Source organism: Lagopus leucura, unplaced genomic scaffold (genome assembly GCF_019238085.1).
Source record: "Lagopus leucura isolate 7727_CA_CO unplaced genomic scaffold, USGS_WTPT01 Super-Scaffold_100001, whole genome shotgun sequence".
In the NCBI taxonomy this organism is placed as follows: domain Eukaryota; kingdom Metazoa; phylum Chordata; class Aves; order Galliformes; family Phasianidae; genus Lagopus; species Lagopus leucura.
In genome coordinates this window covers 35,656,449-35,676,487 of record NW_024962262.1, presented here as the reverse complement: position 1 = coordinate 35,676,487, position 20,039 = coordinate 35,656,449, and the positions used below count along the sequence as shown (strand labels likewise).

General features: G+C 43.2%; 1 protein-coding gene across 7 annotated transcripts in view; it reads right to left on the bottom strand.

Moving 5' to 3' along the window:
• Window positions 1-2,887: 2,887 nt before the first annotated feature.
• Window positions 2,888-20,039, bottom strand: part of FARP1 (FERM, ARH/RhoGEF and pleckstrin domain protein 1) — a 199,874-nt gene continuing 182,722 nt past the window's right edge. For 6 of the 7 annotated variants that reach the window (XM_042868606.1, XM_042868608.1, XM_042868605.1 and 3 more), the window contains 10 exons: window positions 17,510-17,747; window positions 15,566-15,696; window positions 13,399-13,467; window positions 10,365-10,454; window positions 9,468-9,550; window positions 8,979-9,091; window positions 8,364-8,527; window positions 5,838-5,945; window positions 5,433-5,584; window positions 2,888-4,372 (listed from right to left, as the gene is read on the bottom strand). In XM_042868606.1, coding sequence (XP_042724540.1) covers window positions 4,291-4,372; window positions 5,433-5,584; window positions 5,838-5,945; window positions 8,364-8,527; window positions 8,979-9,091; window positions 9,468-9,550; window positions 10,365-10,454; window positions 13,399-13,467; window positions 15,566-15,696; window positions 17,510-17,747 — 1,230 coding nt within the window. In that variant the 3' untranslated portion in view covers window positions 2,888-4,290. Of the gene's footprint in view, window positions 4,373-5,432; window positions 5,585-5,837; window positions 5,946-6,809; window positions 6,947-8,363; window positions 8,528-8,978; window positions 9,092-9,467; window positions 9,551-10,364; window positions 10,455-13,398; window positions 13,468-15,565; window positions 15,697-17,509; window positions 17,748-20,039 lie in introns of all 7 variants that reach the window. The other variant, XM_042868612.1, reaches the window with a different exon arrangement.

Here is a 20,039-nt window from a genome sequence, read left to right as displayed (position 1 = left end):
TTTATTTGGTTAAATTGGTTAAATTGGTGTGGTTTTTAATTGCAATAATCTTAGAATCTGTACAAGACAACCCCTTGCTTCATCTGCAACGATGATTTCCAAGGAAGAGTATTTAGAGTATCTTGTGTTGGGGAATTTGGTATGTTTAACGCTCACAGATGGCAGGGCCATGTGGGGAGCTCAGAGTATTGCTGTTCCATTGTTAATGCACGCACATAAGTGATTGATAGGGGTCTGTTTGGGTTTAATCTATGCAGCTTTACATGACAGCTTGTCCTACAGTAAGACAGCATGCCAACTTCCAAATGGCAGCGACTTAAAATTTCTCTCTATTTTGCATCCTGTCCTAGGAAGCTGAAGAACTGCTCTCATTGAGTAGCACGAGCTTAACCCAAACAGTGCATCTCTAATTACCCTTATAATTGAGTAACAAACTGACATTCGCACTCCCACGTTTCATTGCTATTTTCTGCTGTTACAAAAATGCACAAGTGCTGCACTGCCCTTTTCTCCTCCCCAGCGAACTCCTTCTTGCCCCCAGGGGATGGCTGGAGTTGTGTATCCATACAGAGTTAGGGCGGATGCTTCCTTTGAGGGGAAGGGCTGCATAGCTGGTTGGAAGAGGAGAAATGGCCAAAATCAAGCCTTTCGGGTTTTTCTCGTTTCTCCATTTTGTTCTTGGCTGGTACAACCGTGGGCTTTGGCCCCTGATTTTGTTTCTGAAAGGAGTTTTTTCTTGTGAGAGCTTTTCTTCCGAGACCTTTATTCAGATGTCCACAGCGCCAGTGCGTGTCTCTCCCCGCTAGGTTGTCTGTCTGTCTTGACCATCTTCTGGCAGATTTCAGCTTAATTTTACAAGGATTGTGGTCCTAACAGTCCTTAATTAAAATTTAGTGAAAATAAGTAAGCCTGGGTATGTAAATATGACTTGTCCCTTAAGGAACGGCTGCTAGCTGAGAAATGATGGAGCTGCTCAGCCTTGTGGAAAAAGTGCTCCTCAGGAGCCTGAGCCGTGTGTGACAGTGAAGCTCCTGCTTTGCTCCAATGCCTTCACTACTTGAAACCTGTGACCGGTCATTCATGGCAGGCAATGGCAGAGAACAAACAGAATAAATCACTTGAGTGGTCAGTATGTGTTTGTTCCACTGCTGAGCCCGGAGTGTTGGGACAGGGACCCAGAACCAGGAGCATCTCCAAGCCCTGCTGATTTCATGGACGATGCTATGACATCACTCAGAGCAAGCAGTAAGTGCTTGTGTAGAACAGCTTTCCAGCACATCATGAGCTTAGTCCCACGTGTAGACATCAACCAATTGGGAGAGCTGACTGTCCAGATAACTGCTTTTATTCTTTTACGGTTATTTCACTTTTGGGTTAACCTTAGGAATAAGAAACTGGAAAAATGATGACAAATGTAGGTACTCCCATCTAAATAAATACATAAATAAGGGTTTGACTGATTACATTAAAAAAAAACCAACAGCCTGGAAAAGTTGTTATCTGACTTCCTTCTTAGGAAGCTCCTCTGGAGGATAGCATTGATGAAGACAGTATCTCACAAGCCTCCGTAATCTAAACCAAAATTCACTTTATCTCAAATTAGCGCATGGTCCTCCACAGAATTTGCATTAAAAATAATTTAAAAAAAATAGTAAAAAAGATGTTATCATCGCCAACAGTTGTAAAGGACAGACACAGGGACACAGCAGTCATTGGCATCTGAAATTTTAGTGGTGTGAAGCAGAGTCTTCTGCAGTACTTCTATATTCTCTATTTTTTCCCCTAGCTCATTTCAGACAAATGTCTTTTAAGTCTTAAAGTATATTCAGTAGCCAGCAGTTATCCTATTTATTTTGTCTCCCTTAAAACCAATGGAGGTGCTTAGCACCCTGGCCATCCCTGGAGGTGTAACGAAGCCAGGTTAGATGGGGCCCTGTGCAGCCTGAGCAGTGGGTGGGCAGCCCTGCCCATAGCAGAGGATTGGCATTGGGTGGATTTTATGGTCCCTTCCAGCCCAAGCCATTCTATGATATAATTCTATGGCTTATTATAGCAGATCTGAGCTACAGGGAGGGCAGACTGCCTAGGAATTTCATCAGTATTCTCAGAGCTAGTAAGTTGAAGCTTTAAGGAAAATATTTAAAGAGCAACTGCAGCCAGTTACCAGATACATACATGAACTTCTGGTGAGGCCCCACCTCAAGTACTGCATTTCAGTTTTGGGTCCCTCACTAGAAGAAAAACATCAAGGCCCTGCAATGTGTTCAGAGAAGGGCAATGAAGCCGTGAGGGCACTGGAGCACAAGCCTTATGAGGAGTGGCTGAGAGAATTGAGGTTGTTTAGTCTGGAAGAGACTCGGGGGAAACCTCTACAATGAGCTGAAAGGAGATGGTGGTGGCAAGGTGGGGGTCGGCCTCTTCTCTTGCCTCACTATTAATAGGACAAGAGGGAACGACCTCAAGTTGCACCATGGGAGGTTCAGGTCGAACATTAGGATATTACTGGATGTTCCTTCTCAGAAACTGGTGAGGCACTGGCACAGGCTACCCAGGGAGGTAATGGAGTCTCCGTCCCTGGAGGTGTGCAGTAAATGTGTAGATGTGGCACTGAGGGACATGGTTAGTGGGCATGGTGGTGATGAGCTGGACTGGATGATCCTAGCGGTCTTTTCCAAACTTAAGGATTCTACAAGTCTACAAAACTGCTGGAATGCTCATTTCCCTGTGTCAGATTGGAACAGAGTTGGCCACAAGAATGCAGCCTGTTCCTTGAAATTATACGCATACACATATCCATCCTGCTCCTCACCTGGAGCTCTGATTTTGCTAAGGTATTCATTGGGGTGAGGGAACAGAAAGAAGGCTCTACTGTCTTGAAACAGCAAGATGTATGATAGTATTGTGAGGTATTTTATTCCCTTTTGTTGTGAGCAAAGCTGTAAGCCATTTTATACATCGCATATAGGAAAGCATTAACACAGTGAATAGCCAGAAGAAGAAAAGTTGGGGGCAGCGCTGTCCCAGCTTCATCTCCCACGCTGACATTCAGGCCCCTCTGCCTAGCACTGGGTTTCCCCAAAGGCCCTGAGTGGTGACAGATGGGCTTCCAGCATGCTGTTCTGCTAATGGATATTTGATACTGATTTCACGGTGAAGCGTTTCTTAAAGCATAAGGAAAAGCATCTCATCAGAGCAGGCTTTGTGCTGACACCCTTCTGAATGGGCCAACAGCTCACCCAAGAACGGTGCTAGGTGATGTTAGGGCCAGATATACAAAACGGGCATTTCTGACGCTGAAACTCCAGCAGCAAAACAAGCCCAGGGCTCAGCAGCTGCCCCACACGCAGTGCTTTAGTCCACGTGTTACCAGAACACCCCGCAAATTAATTACACAAAGCTGTGGTTCTTGGAGCATACAGGTTGGATTATTTTTTTTCAAGTTTGTAAAACAAACAGCAGAACATCACCACAGCCTTTAATTTCTTCTTGTACATAACCATTCACAGTACATTAACAGCCCAAACAATATTGCACTGGATTATTTTAATTTTGTTTCATCTTGCAAGTAGCATTCACTTTCCCAAGCCAACATGATCAATTTGGTCAACTTGCACTGAGAAAATGGTTTGATGGGAATCCTGTAACTTGTTTATACCACGTGGATCTGTAACCTCAATGGGAAATGAGAGTGAGCTGTAAACTGTTTCTTTGTTAAAGATAGAAAATTAGTAATTCCTTGTTGAGTACATTTAGAAAGACTGGAGGAAAAAAAATCTGAAAATTATTTTGTTCCTGCTAGACTGCTCATTGTGTGTAGAATTAGAGTCTGTACTGTGAAAGTCCATCTACATTTAAAACTCCAGCAGTCTACAGGTTAACATGGTAAAAAAAAATAATATATTTTTTATGTAAAGAGAAGAAATAGTATTTGCCTCACAAGAGAAAGTTTTCAGATTGTGGAGTCGGTTTTTTTAGGTGCAATCTCTGAGGCAACAAAATGTCTTTTGGCATTTGGCACTCTAATAAGGACAATATTTTAATACTGGCACAAGCTAAAAACAGCACAGAATGACAAAATACAAGACATGAACAAACCGCAGCCACGGGGATGGTGTAAGCTATTTTCAACATATGGAAAACTGAAACAGTTTTGCTGAGGAATTGCGGATGTTTCTGCAGAACCTTACTGGTTGGTTTTTCTCCTTCCTTTTACCAAATTTCAGTTTTACTAAGCTCCGGGGGGGGAAAAGTTTCCAATGTCCTGTAGAAAACTGGCAGCTGCTGTGGCATTCAGTAGGTGTGGGGCTCCCGGTGGCTCAGGGCGCGTGTGCGCAGGGCCGAGCTGGTGGCACTTCGGATCACCTCCATCCATCTGTGAGAGGGGAGAGAAAAGCAGAAGGGTGGCAAGATCTCAAGGAAGGATTTCTTGAAAAATTTTCTCCTCCTGGTCAATTTCTGGGCTATTGGTTGTGGAAAAGTGTTATTTTCCACGCCTAGTGGGGGAGCATCGTGCTTACTGCGTATTTCCTATCTAAGTTAAGAGGGTACAGATCCAAAAGCACACATGAAAGGAGGTTGAGAGAGGATGGGGGAGAGGGGACCCAAAATTCATCAACCTAACAGTGGTTTTATTTGTGTTTTTTTTTCTTCTGGATGGTCCAAGTGACGAGCAGCTGAAAATAACCTCTGTTCTAAAGCAAAACCATGTCACGTAGCCACAGTTATGCTTCTTCCAGAACTGAGAAAGAACTTCTGTGTTGCCTTCCAATTCTATTCATTTACTTAATTACCCCTTTTCCCACCATATTTGGTTCAGACTGATTGACATGGCTACAACTGAACCCCAGCTTTCTTGACTATGAGACTACAAATCTTTGTCAGATTAGTGTTTCACACAAAAGGGCTGAATTAATTCCAAGTATGAGTAAGCTAAACCAGAACTGAGCAGGAGCGGTGCCCATTTCCCAGCTCTCTATCTGGAATTCCGTGGGATGTGTAAGAGCTGCACGCTGCAGCGGCAGAATGGAGTACGAGCAGCAGCTTCTGTGAAAAAGCCGTGTTTTGTTTTGTTTCAAATGTGGGTGTTGCAGGGAGTTGTACAGGAGGGAGAGAAGCGACTCTGCTAGTAAGAGGTCTGTTTACACGCTACCTTGAACCTGGCATACAGTGTGCCCTGTGCACGCAGCCTCAGTAATTCAGAAGGGAGATTTTTTGCACACAACTGAACTTTGCAGTCATTGCTACCACAGTTGCTATAGCTTCTGGTGCTTCCAGGCTTAAAATTTCTGTAAGTACTTAGGGCACTGCCTTTCATTCTGTTGAGCTACAAGCCTGTGTTACTGAATCAACTCAGTAGACACTGTACCAGCTGACTTTGGGAACAAATCCAGGAATTTAAAAAATGCCCTCTTCCAGAAGAGCGACTGACTTACCTTTCAAATGTGTATTCGCTTTCAGCCCTGAAGTAGTACACGTGGGATTTGAAATGCAGCTTGAAGACATAATCTTTGTGAATGTTTTCAGATTCGGAAGGAATGGTGAGAGAATATCCCAACAGAGGGAGGCTGGCTAAGGGATGATTGTCCTGAAAAGCAATGGTGAAAAGTGCTGTGAGATCAACTGCTCTCAAGCAAAGGAAGCATGTAAGTGAAATGGAGAACAGACATGCAGTCTTTTAAGGCTCTCCATTAGAAATGTCATGAAACAACCACTGTGGCTTCAGTGGAGATGGGCAGTCAGAACTGCTCTGTGTCCCAATGGGGCAGAATCCACCACTGATGATGGTTGCTCTCCCTGCTCCCACACTGGAAACTGAAAGCCCTACCTAGCTGTGTTACCTGGTGCGATTTATAGAAGAACATGCAGAAGTTGGTGAACACAACCCAAAGCTTCTGCCACCCGTTGCTGTTCTTGAATTTCCTCAGGAGGTTTCCAGACAGCTGATTCTGAAACAGATCAGAAGTAGTCAAATAAAGCAGTGAAACGCACACTGCAGAGATGTATGAGCAGATAAAAAGCAGCCAAGCTCCACAGAATGGATGTTTGCATTTCTGCTTAACTTACTGAATGCCATCACTTTGGCAGTAAGCACAGGACCAGAAGTACCCATCACTCCTTAAGTGAGGGCTGGCCGCGGTTTAATCACCGTAAGAACAATGATCTGCTTTTAGCATATGTGGCCTTACCACAAGCGAAGGTGTTCTGACCAAATGAATGGGTTTTTCTACAACTAAGCAGTACTCTGTAATACGTGTTTGTAGCTGGGTACTTCCACAAACTTCCAACTACTATGGCTGTATTTTTTAAATTGTGGTGGCCATCAATAATATACTGGCAACCATCAGTCAGTCTCGTTACCTTCATCCGTGTTCTTTTCAAATGATACTTAAATAGAACAATGGAAACAGAAAGGCTGACATGAATTTGGGATGCAAAGGAAAATCATGACGTACTTCAGCACCGCAGACAGAGGTCAAGCTCTCAGCACACAGCAAGTTAACACGGGAACTTGTCAAACACACCGACTCTTCACCTTGTTCTGAGCTGGATTTGGGTATTTTACAGCAGGGAGGAGGAATACCAAGTATTTCACTATCATCAGGATCAAAACAACTGTTCACATAACAGCGCAGAAACTGATAATTTAATCTGTAATGCTTAATGCTCCGAGTCTGGTGGTCCCAATTCACCTACTACAAACTAAGTAGTCACCAGCCTGGGGTGTGCATTAAGGCCTTTGCATCGGATAATGCCATGCTCTGCTGACACTGTGACCTAAGTTACAGGCACACTCCTTCATTTGCTGTTACCTCGTCACTCTGGAGGATATCATAAAAGGACAGGCTTTGCATTCGGTACCAGCAGATACATGAAATGGAAACAGGTCGCTGGTCACTGATCAGTCCAGCAGGTAGGGAAGTACAGTCACTGACAGAGAGAGGATCTTCTAACACGGGAGAGACAGAGAGGAGGGAGAGACACAGAGAAAATGAACGGTAATGCTGAAGTGAAAGGCACCGAGAGAATGATGTGAGCATGAGCGTGAGCTGCAGACACCGAGCAGCGGTGGAGCTGGAGATGCTTTCATAGAACAGTGAATGGCTCCAGTGTGCTCCATGGTCCTCACTGCTGTGCCTGCACTTGGCTGAGTCACGGGGAAGAACAAAACTGAAGAGCAATGAGCTCTGATGCTGGGTAGGGAGGTTTGCCTAACTAAACATTTCAACTGTTTGAACTAATTGTCAGCTAAAAATTATTCAGTATCCGTTTATAGCAAGTCCTATGCTTTAGGGAAAAATGTGAGACGTGGTTCCATGCTGAGCTCTTCCACCTTTGCAGGACTTAAGGGCAGAAAGAGCAGAAACTGCACCTGCAGGAGCACCATAAGGCTTTGCAGTTAGTGTTTTCTTATAGGGAATCATTTTTTGGATAAAGTTTCAGCAACTCTTCTGCTAAAATCAGGGGCAGTTTCACAAACTGAACACTATCTGTCCTTAGCTCTGAGTCAGGGTGTCCCCTCCAGAGCAGTAAGGAGTTGGTACCTCTGGGCTGCCCGGGAGGAGAGGTCAATAGAGTTTTAAGGTCCCTTGCACCATCTCCATTAAGCACACACTTCCATGTGATGCTTTCACCTCTTCCACTGAGTGCACACTTCCACATGATGAGAACCATGACAAAGCAGTCTGAGATCCCTGTGGTGTCCCTCTGGTGCAGGAGGGACACCCATACACCTCAGCCTGAAACCAACAGGGCCCTAAGAGTCTTTCCTTTCACTATGGGGGAAGTCCAACTCTGGCTCTCATTCACTGAGCGCTGGGTTAAGGAGCGTGTATCAGATGGACACAGCTGTGATCAGGGAAACAAGAAGGTATTTATTTTGAGGTAAAAGATGCAAAAAAACCAAAAAGCAGATGAGACTGAGACTGAGCAATGAGAGAAGGTTCCAGAAAGGATGGCTGGGTAAAGAAACAGAAGTTAGTACTACATATAACCAGACCTGGCTGCAGCAGATAGAGACAATATCCTTTCAGCTCGAGCAATGACTTAATGCCTCTATAAATGACAGCATTAAGGCCATTTGATCCGCTTTAAGTTTTAAAGACCATCAGCACTTTTTGGACAGTTCTTCCAGAAAATTACTGCTCTAATTGATTTTAAAAAGATGCACTAAGGCAGTGAAGCTGTGTGCCTGGACTGACGAACTCGTGCTGCCGTTTGAGGTACAGGAGCAGTTTAGCGGTGCGCCTGCAACGTCCCCAAGAGGAAACCAAGGAACACTGCACTTCTTTAAGGAGGAGCAAAAAGGAAATTGTCATTGGAGAGAGTGTCTGGAGCTGCAGCGCAGATGGTTCTGAGGCCGATACCTCCACAGCAATACTAAAGTCGATCATTGAAACGCTGGTATTTCTGTGCCAGCAGACGTGCACCGTAGTGTTGCCACGGTGTGGTGAGTGACGCTCGAGTGAGGTGCGGGATGCACTGAGGTCGTCCTCAGATTCCTGGTCTACAGTAGTTTCATCAGGAGACTCTATGAAATGCAGGGAGAAAGCATCTTTCTTCTTCTATGCAACAACATATGTAATCGGAAAAATTAAACAAATCAAATCTGGTCACAATGTGGTGAACCAGTACACTTTTACAAACAGTTTTGCAGAGATCTCACTAGGTTATTTTTACATCTTTCTGCCAAAGACCACCGTGTCTGGTTGGTGTTTTTAATGCCTTACAAGGACAGGCATTGCCCAAGTCTCGTAAAACACTTCCTGACATCATTATGCTCAAGTCACTTTTCTATTCAGTGAAACTTTCTGCTAACACCAGTAAGAACATTACAGTGGCAGACACATAAATATATGCATCCCTCAACTTCAAATGCATTAACCTGACTTGTGGACAGCATATTTCACCACTCTGCTTAGAAGCAGTCGCCAACTGTACCGACTGAAATTAACCAAACCTCCTCTCCAGCATTTACTTACTGTTGTCAGGGGGGCTGCTGGCCAGCAGCTCGGGGGCAGGGTCGCTGCTTTTCTCTGCCAGGTCTATTGCCATCTGAATGTCCTCAATCCATTTGTCCATTTCAGCGCGGGTACTGACAATGAAAACTCAGGTTTTAATTACTCTCATCCAGGCTGAAAGCAAGCTCGAAGAAACAGTGCTAAGTTGAGCTTCCTTTTAATTCAAATAAACAAATAAAGACCTGAGAAGCTAATTGCTTTTCAAATAATTTAGCTCTGGTTCTGCCTTGCACAACTGCCACTCTATTTTGTCTCATTTGCTTTTTTATTTTTTGTTTTGGCTTTCTGTGGCTTTGCCAAAGAATATGCCTTGGAAATTGTTTTAGGAGCAAATCCCAACAAAACAACATCTACTGGCTCACCTTCCTGTTCACACCACAGTGGGAAAGCCACAGAGAAGGACAGTTTACAGTTCAACAGTAACTACGTAGGCTGTCTCCATCAAATTACCTTGCCGCAATGATTATGGACTGCTGCTGACCTCGCAATGTTAGACAATGAGGAACCCCCCATTCCTCTTCACTGTCTTCAATCTGAGAGAGAAAAATCAAAATACAATCAGACTGTAGCAAGTAATTACTACTTAAGCTGGAACAGTGAACTGAGCAAACTCTTACCACTGGGGGGCAGCAAGAGGTGTCGAGAGAAAATAGTTACCTGTGGTATTGATTATCTAACAGTATGAAGTACATACAAGAACATGGGAAGCTCCAGGGAAAACACATGGGGAAACTGAAGTTTTGAAACTAGAAAACAAATATTTTCTAAATCATACTGCAAGAAGGGGTAGTGCTAACTAGGTGCTACTGAGCTTAAACTGCCTATTTGCAAGGAGAACTGCAAAAGGGCTCTGAATGACGCACTGCTGCCTGCAGTCTCCCACTACCTCAGCTCTAAGATACGTGGACAGAAATGTTAGGAAATAATTTTTCCACAGAAATGAAATCATTGCTAATGATTATTTGCCTCCAACAGTGTGCCTATGAGCAATTGGTGATTAATTACTGGAAAGAACCGTGGTTCAATTTGTGATTTAAAAAAATAAAGGTCCAACCTCACGAGAATTATTCTGCATTACGAGGAAGCTGTCCCCCCAGACGTCCTTTTTCATATTTGCCATGTAACAACCTTTGCACAGAAGGTTTCAAGACCACATGCTGAACCCAGCACAGACCCACCAAGCACTGTGCTTTGCCTCTGCTGAAACCGTAGAACAAACCCACAACTTCTCTAAACCTGAGAACAACCCCTTGCTACTGCTCTCACTCCACAAGCAATGGAGCAAGCAATTAAGATGGGACCTTAAATGACCAAGTAAGCAAGAATACAAGCTCTTACAATACTTACTGTCATGCCATACAGTGGCAGATGCCCATGGACTTTAAACTGATTTGATGCTGTCAGGCCTCTACTTGTGTACAATAAAATATCATTAAACTAAAAAGCAAGAAAAACCATTATTAGAACTACGTAAACATACATGTAGAAAAAATAATAATCAAAATAGTAAATACCAGAAAACTAATGAGTACTGGCAGTCCTAATGCATGAATCCAAAATCATAGAATGGCCCGGGTTGGAAGGGACCTCAAGGATCATCAGGTTCCAACTCCACTGCCACATGCAGGGCCACCAACCTCCAGATCTGGTACTAGACCAGGCTGCCCAGGGCCCCATCCAACCTGGCCTTGAACACCTCTTGAACATCCACAACCTCTCTGGGCAGTCTGTGCCAGCACTTCACCCCTCTCTCTGTGAAGAACTTCCCCCTAACATCTAAACTAAACCGTCCCTCCTTGAGCTTAAAAACATTCTCCCTTATCCTATCACTATCTATCGGAATAAAATGTTGATTCCTCTCCTTTTTATTGTCTCCTTTTAAATACTGAAAGGCTGCAATGAGGTCTCCTCACAGCCATCTCTTCTCCAAGCTGAACAAGCCGAGCTCCCTCAGCCGGTCTTCACAAGAGAGGTGCTCCAGCCCTCTGATCATCTTAGTGGCCCTCCTCTGGACCCGCTCTAAGAGCTCCATGTCCTTCCTGTACTGGGGGCCCCAGGCCTGGATGCAGTACTGCAGATGGGGCCTCATGAGGGCAGAGTAGAGAGGGACAATCACCTCCCTGCCCCTGCTGGCCACCCCTCTTCTGATGGAGCCCACGATACCATAGGCCTTCCAAGGTGCAGGAGCACACTGCTGGCTCATGTTCAGTTTTTCATCCACCAAAACCCCCCAGATCCTTCTCTGCAGGGCTATCCTCAAGGAGCTCTTCTCCCATTCTGTATATGTATCTGGAGTTACTCCAACCCAAGTGCAGAACCTTGCACTTTGCTATGTTGAACCTCATGAGGTTCACGTGGGCCGACCTTTCGAGTTGAGGTCCCTCTGGATGGCTTCACTTCCTTCTAATGTGTCAAACTAACCACTCAGCTTGGTGTCACTGGCAAATTTGCTGAGGGTACACTCAAGCCCATCAACGATGTCACTGATAATATGTTGAAGAGTAAATACTGGCTTCCACACTATCCCCGTATTACCTGTTGCTATCCCTGCCTTCCTTCCCAGCTAATCTCAGGCATATTCCGATAATTTTCCATTTCACATCTTCTAATATTTCATTTCTTTTTAATCTCTGGGTCAAAACTAACAAGGCACAGTAAAACCAAATAAAACATTTCACACTCTGCAGCACTGTGAAGTAGAGGCAGATCAGCCTGTTTCATCACTGTTTTTTTTTTCTGATTTGTGTGGGAAGATAAGAAAGCGTGGCCTCAAGAGAGAGATGTCTAACCTTACTCTTTAGTTGGCTACCTCACACTCCACATATTCAGAAAGAAGCTGCGAAACCTGCTTCAAAGTAGATGACTTTAGGCAATTATCAAATGTTGAGCTGCATTATGTTGTGTGCTGTTATCATTCAAGTGGTCAGTCATCACTGGCCATGGTTAAAAGAGGTTCTTCTCAAACATGACAGATGCATCAAGAAAATAATTCTTTGTGGTAGAAAGCATAACTCTCACTACAGTGCTGTACAACCCAACAGCAATAATTCATGAAGTGATACAGACTGGCCACTAGAGGGGGATTTAATTTTGCCAATAATTACACACGAAGCTGGAGTCACAGAATATTGATTCGGGCTTTTATCTCCAAAAAAGATTCTGGTGATTAAGGCAGATGAAAGACTTCTTTGACAGTGTGGGTAACTGCCAAAAACTAAGACTGACTTAAGAGTCGTGTCTTGATCTATTAACATTTTATACAATATCAAGGAATCATTTGGTAAGAACAACAGTGGTATGCAAGAAAATAAGCAGCGCATTCACTAGGCTCCCATTCTAGTGCCTTTAAAGCTAGAGCAAAATCCCACCAAGACAAAACTGCTGGTTTTTTGTTGTGCTCATTTGAGAGAGTAAATATTGAATGTTTCATAAAATCTAGCACGCTTACAAGTTTTTCTGGACACAGTCTTCCCCTTTTGCCCACAGGAAGCCAAGGAAGAGTTTTCCTCTCCTGCTGCACTTACGCTTTCATATTCTGCCCCATACCCCTGGACTGTAAAATCCACTAACTCTACTGGGCATCCCAATCCCCCCGCATCAATGGCTGAGTCACAGCAGTGCTGGGTTCCTGGGAATAAGTCAGTTTCCAGAAGAGGAGAGAGGAGACACCATCCTGAAAATGGGGTGAGGAAAAATGTCTCTGAAAGAGTGGTGAGGGACTGGAAGGGACTGGGCCACCCAGGGAAGGGGTGGAGTAACTGTGCCTGGTGGTGTCCAAGACATGTGTAGATGTAAGTACAGAGAAACATGGTTTAGTGGGCAGTACTGGTGGTAGATGGAGAGTTGGACTAGACGATCTTAGAGGTCTTTTCCAACCTTAATGGTTGTATTCTATTCTACGATCCTTCCTAGTGCAGGAATTTCTCAATCTATCTCCAGGTAAATGGGCTGGAACTGGACGGTTTGTGGAGAAACGTGGCTCTGTAATGTGTCCTGAGAGCATTATGGGGATTATTTTTTACATCACCAGGAGTTACCCTTCATCTTCTTTTTGGGATATGTTCACTAACCCTGGTGCCACTTTCTTTTTTTTTTTAATGACTCCGCTTTTATTTAAGACCATGTTGCTAGGAAGTATTATTTTAACATGGTATTCACAGTGGCATATGAAAATAACAGTGTTACCTTTGTAAGAAGCAGTCACAAAGAGAGTATTGGTTTCGGACAGGAACATGTTCTTAACAACCAGTGAGGTCACGTATTATGTTGATAAACGACCATTTAAAAATACTGTAAATCACATTCAAGTTTAACAGTTTGCTTAATAGTTGCCTATAGTTACATTTCAATATATAAATAAAAAAAATGCCTTCTTGCTTACCAGGAAAAACATGCGTTGCTGTAAACCTTTTCCAGACAACTTACTAAGACTGCCCAGTCTAATGAACTCCTGTAGGAAGGAAATACAAAACAAATAGGCTCTTTTTTTTTTTGCAAAAATGTTTATGATTTATTAATACGCAAAATTAAACATGACTACTTGATGAACAAATCAATGTCAGCAGCATAAAAAGAGGGAAATCGGTCTGGCAGCACGTGTTATCCTAGTGCAGTCTCCGTGAAGTTATACAGGGCATTCAGATCAAATTGTTAAGTGATGTTTAGGGGTTAAAGTAGAGGAAGAATAGCCCAATCTCAATTTTCAAAGGTCTGGGATTACCTGGGTTTGTTGTGAACTATAACGTAACCCACCTTTCCATGTATCTGAAACCCATCAAAACATCATTTTTCAGTCACTCCCTCCAGCCAAGAGATTTATGTTTATTTATTACAGTCTTCTGAGGGTTGTTTTACTCCTATTGTACATGTAAAAGGCAGATAAAGCACCAGAATCGCCTGCAGCTTAGCAACAAACTGGCTCTTGAAGATTAATCTATTCCGAGAGATGTTCCTTAGCCTTAAGGTTGCTCTGATGTGTCCAGTCTATCTTAAGTGAAAGTTACTTTAAGTAGAGGTGCCTAGAGAATGTTGTCCCTTCTATCACAGTAAGCTCATGGTGCCAGAGAGACCACTGGAAGCCTTTGCTGACCACCAAAGCATACTAAACACAATCACTGTTTATGTTGTAATACCTAATGGTCACCAACAGCCTCAGCTTCACCACAGCCAAGCACTGCACGAGCTCACAGAAGAGCTGTGGGTCACTGCCATCTGCAAGCAGAACCGACTGTGGGATGCTTTACCACCCAGCACAGGAACCAGGATGGCAGCAACAGGCTGGGGCACTGTAAGGACAGTGGCTCCCTGAAGCCGTGTTGAGGACAGCTGATCACTGGCCTGGCAAGCATTTCTCCTCAGAGACATGGCATGGGGCCTCCTCTGGGCAGCCCAGCCAACGGCAGCAGTGGCCCGGCAGCACTGCATCCAGCCTGGCCTGCATCTGGCCCAGCAGCACAAAGCCTGGAGAACAGCAACCCATGGGCATCTGCCAGAGCCTAAATAGCCAAAATACCTGTGTGCAGCTCCCTTAAATAGGTAAATTCTTACATAAACACGAGCACAGGTGTGCCAGGAGCAGCCTCTTGTATAACCCCACAGTAGCACAAGGCAAGGAAATGGCACAGTGAGCAGACCTCAGGCCACAGGGTGCCTTAAAGCACTGCTGCATTTGCAATTCAACACAAAACTCACTTGTTTTTTTTCCATCTATTTCACAAAATGCATGAGGGGCAAGAACAGACTAGCAATGCATTTTCTGTTGTCGCAAGTCGTGTTTCTGTGTATTACACAGAGAAGTCAGGGGAGTGGGGAGAAAAGCACTTTGACAACAGACAACTCTCAAGCTCGAATGCACAGATATATGTACACAGAAAAGCAGAAAAGGCTACAAATTCTGCAGAGGGCCACTTATACTGAAATAAGCCTCTGTATTTAAAAAAGTACAGCAGGAAAAATGGAAGCGACGTCTGTATTTTTATAACGCAATTAAAAGTGTTTACTTAAGGCAACACTGTCTCAAAAATCATCGCCTAACATTACATGTAGGCTAAAGAGACTGCTTGTCCTCAGGGTCATGAGTTTCAGAGCCACGCATCGTGACCAGGCTGAAGGTCCTCCAGCACAAATGTCTTGCTTCTCTTTAATTTGCTATGCTTTAGCACTGATGATTGGGTAGAAAAAAAAAAAAAAGAGAGAGAAAAAAGGGCAGAAAGAAATGAGGAAATGCTCAAGCTCTGAATGCTGTGATAAATATTACATTTTTACTGCCTCCTGTAATAGACATTTGGAATTGCCTACAGCCATCCAAATCTATATATAAGATACCCTAATAAAATCTGTAAAAAGATAATAAAGATGATAGCTTCTTCCTGCTTTGAAGACTGCTGTTTTCTACGGTATTATTATGTTTACATACAACAGTTTTTGGTGAGAGAAAAATGTTCATATGAAGAAAGGCAGTTTGACAGATGCTCCTAAGAACCAGATTTCTAAAATACATCTAATGCTTTGAAATGGCATCACACCTCAATCACCATCCTGCTACTTACCCTTCCTGGGATCACCAGATTGTCAATGCCTATCAAGTCTTTCTTGAGTTCATGCAGCTTTTGGAAGTTCTCCATCTTTATCATATTGCCATGGAGCTGTGCCACCATTTCGGTAATCTCAGCCAAAGCAGCTAGAGAAACAAAACCATAAAATGCTTTTTATAAATTTACAAAAAATATTCAAAAAGAAAGACTTCTCTCTGCAGAAAGCAACTCGTGAGCACCACTCATCCTTGGGATACCCTTTTCCTTCACAGTGTAAACCTACTCAGGCAGACTGAAAACCTTATAAACTCTGGGCATCATCTTGTTGAGTGTGGACAGTTGTATAGTAAAGATACAGACCATTTCTCCATCTGAAAGTTTGCTCTACTTCAGCTACAGAAACTAGGGATACTCAAGTCAATTTACAGCACCAATGAAGAGGTTCTACTATCTAACTAACTTAGGGAATTAGGCACAAAATCACTTCCTCACTTTATCTTTGCTGGGGGATCAGCTCACAGACTGGCTCCCAGTGCCCTCATGTACATGAGCACAATCTGGATACATCCAAAAGGATAGGCTATTTTTAAATAAACGTTAAAAAAACTACAAGGAAGAAAAAACCTCTGTATCACTGACAAGGCACCTGGGGTTGCTGTCCCTACCCATGCTGGTTTCCTCCTCTTCTGTCCTGGGAGAAGTCACAGAATCCAAGATCAGAAGTGAGCCAGTTATGACAATGCTTATAAAACAAGTGTGGGTCCCAACAGACCGAACTTTTCAAACCCCATTTTAAGCAGATGTTTTCCAGACTTTAGTATTTTGATGATTGTTCTATGGTTACTTTCCATATATATATATATATATATATATATATATATGTATGTGTATGTATATATATATGTATGTGTATGTATATATATATGTATATATATATGTAGATTGGCATGAACATGCCCTACAATAGTTAACCCTGGAAACACAGAATAATCCAGTATCACTTCAGTAAATGATGACCTCTATAGTCTTTGGAAGTAAAGACCTTTAGTTCTTGAGCTCTTTCAGGCAGTAGCTACATTTAGGCAAGCATTTTTGTCACACAGACTACTGTGGCAGTTCTTATTACCACAGGTCAAGTTACCTCCATATTTTGTGCACTGCCTACATGGCTCTCTATGCACAGCAGCCAAGGGAATGCAGCCAGTCAGCTCAGCTAACACTGTGTAGCTGGGAGCGGCCACACTGAGCACAGCCCCCTGCCCACATCCTGCACTGAGTGGCAACCATGCAGGTAACAGTTATCTTCAAATGGAGACAGTACACAGTGGGATGGGATACCAGCATATACAAAGAGGAAAGCAAATTAAAAAAAAAAAGAAAAAAAAGCAGTGAACTCAGACTACAGGAGGAGAATTTATTCACATTTACAATAAACACCACCATCAAAAAACCACCCCAATACGTTGGCAGCTTTGAGTTCCTGAAACAAATCGTGGAAGTTGTAATAGAACAAAGTGTCCACCTGGAAAAATAATATTCTCCTTAAGACTGTGTTAAGACACAACAACAAGCAGCCACGTGGGGTCAGATCAAGGGTTCACCTGGGCCAATACTCTCTGTTACCAGCAGATATCTAGGGAAAGCTGAGAATAAAATTAGCACATCTGGCATATCCTCCATGTTCTCTCCCAACTATTTTCAGCTTCAGGGACTTCCTGAACTGCATGTCGCTTCTGTGTACTTAATAACCCCCAGCAGATTTCTCTTCCAAGTGTTTGTCCACAGTGTGCCATAATGTGTATACATGTGCAACTCTAATCCTACTGCTTCTGGTCTTCTGAGTGATTGATTTCGCAACTCAACCCTGTTTTAATTAGGCTGTAAGACAAAAGAAATTGTTTGTACATGCATCTCTAACATTTCCCAGCTCTGGGAATTGATGTCTTATGCCTTGCTTACCTCTTGAATCCCTGAAATCTGTGTGGTTTGGTGGGTAATGTTTGCAAAGCCTCTCCATTATCTGCTTGTAGTGCATAAGTCTGTGTAAAGGTCTGAGCAGGAAGGTATTGAGAGGCAAGTAGCAAACTTTCTGTAGCTCGAAGTCCCTGCAAAAGGTCTCCAGCTTGCGAGAGTTCTTGATTCCATTCTCCAACTCAGTTAAAATCTCATCGTGCTTCCACAGGTGAATTGTCAGTTGCTTAATAGCCACAAAGAAAGAAGAAGCATATGGTAGAGCTATTAGCAAACACTGAGATGTGACTCACAACCGTTCACCCACACCTATACCAGAAAAAAAAATCTATCATAGCCATTGGGATTTTGCAGACAAAATCACTGTGCAACACAGTGGCTCTGATATGTATCTGAAAAGAAGAAATATCATGACTAGTGTGAAGTACATCCCTCATCCCCTCTGCATTCCCCATAAGACAAAGTACATGAGTGAACAGAGCTAACTGCCTCACATCAATGAGAAATCCAAAGGCAAAGAGACGACACGAACACAGCTCATACAAGCAGGAGCAACAGAGAGAGATACAGCATGGACACAGTAGCAGGAAACAAAATTGGATTTCATAGAGGATGCAGGTATTTAGGTGCGGCATCTCTTTGGTGCCTTCGAAAAACTGAGAGACAGGCAACTGGATCTCTAGCTTCTGTACCCCTATTATTAATGAGAAATTGCATCTCCTGGGATTCTGAACAAAATATACTGGAGTTGGCAGCAGAAATGGCTAAGTCAGAATGCTCCATCCTTGCCTTACATCCTCTATTGCTTAGTGCAGTTCATAACATGATCTCACTGGCAGCAGTAGTTATGCATCAGTGAGTGACTGAAGTTTGCAAGGAATACACAATTTCACTTAGGTTACAGTACCACAGACTCTGCTGGGTCCCATCTAAAACAATTTAGCAGTTTTTTGGCTTTTTTTTTTTTTTTTCTAACCAAGTAACACAAGGGTTTTGCTTGTATTTTGCAAAAGGTAAATAGATTCCTCAGGCAGCACAGAACTTCTCTGAGCAGCTAGATAAGGTTTTCCAACACTTGGTAGAATATCATCCAGCAACAAAACAAAATTAAGTGGGTATCCTGAACGGACTTCAGAAAACAGTTGGGTTTAATCTAAAGAATCTAAAGAATCTCCTGATTCTTGACACATTTTCAATCAATTCCCTTTCCCTTTGATATGTGGTATCTTTCCCGGAAATATCGTATCTCTGCAGGCAAGCTGCTTCCCCCATACACTGTGTATTCACCCTACAAAGATACTGCAGATCCTCAGGACAACTTCAGAGGTTGCCCATTAGTTATTTGTTCCTGATTTTCCTCCTGTGCTAATTAAACAAGGATTGTCAGTTTTTGGGTGTTTTAACAGGGCTCATGACAAAGATATAGAGTTTTAACTAACTGTATCACTTTCTAGGCAGTTCCTAAGGTCAAACTGGGTTTTGCCCCTTTACTCCACGTTTCTGTGCTTATCAGTAATAGTTCTCAAAGGAAATGGAACAAAATCCTCTAATGGGAAAGAGAACAGTGAAGGTGAAAGCAAGCCAGCGGGTCTGCATTACATTGTATAGAATCCTTAGACCAGTTGCAGAAGGACCAGATCAGACAACCAAGGACAACACTTAATACTACAAGGCACTGAAAGCAGAAAGACAATTTGTCAAAAGCTTCCCGTGGTTCCAAAAGCTGTATAAAGGTGTGCCCCTTTTGAGAGGAGGGGTGGGGTGTAGGAAAGCCCCCTGTGTTTCTTCTGAGGCAGCCGAGTTGTGCCTTGATGGGAAAAAGCTGCTCCTATTTTATTGGTGACAAAGCCGTCTGTGTGCCGGGGGCTGTAAATCAGGATTTCTGCGTTCCCTTTTACTCATTCTGTAATGACTTCCATGTCACTTAACCTCTCTGCACATCCGTCTGTCCTTCTTAACGCCAAGCTTTACATATACTGCTCACACACGTTCTTTGGCTTTAAGCTTTAAAGAACTGAGAACTAATTATTCTCATTCATTCAAATATTTTTCATCTTACTTGGTGCTGTGGTGCACAAGTAGAAATTCTCAAAATCAAACCAGAACCCAGGTTAAGGTCAATGCTCCTGCAATATTTAAATACTTTTATTTGCATACACAAGTGGGAACAGTTGGCTTCTCAAGATCCTCTTCAGACATACAAATTCTGATGTGTTACTTGCAAGAAAAAAGAACTGGAAACTACATTCTCTTCAACCTCTGTGTTTATTGTTCCAGTAATTAAAGGGAGCTTATATACAGGAGGGAAATCAACCTTTTACATAGGCAGATAGTGATAATACAAGGGGGATTGGTTTTAAACTAAACGAGTAGAGATTTAGGTTAGATGCCAGGGGGAAATTTTACACTCAGAGGGCAGTGAGGCACTGGCACAGACTGCCCAGGGAAACTGCAAGTGCCCCATCTGGAGATGCTCAAGGCCGGTTGGATGGGACCCTGATCTAGTGCTTGATTTTGT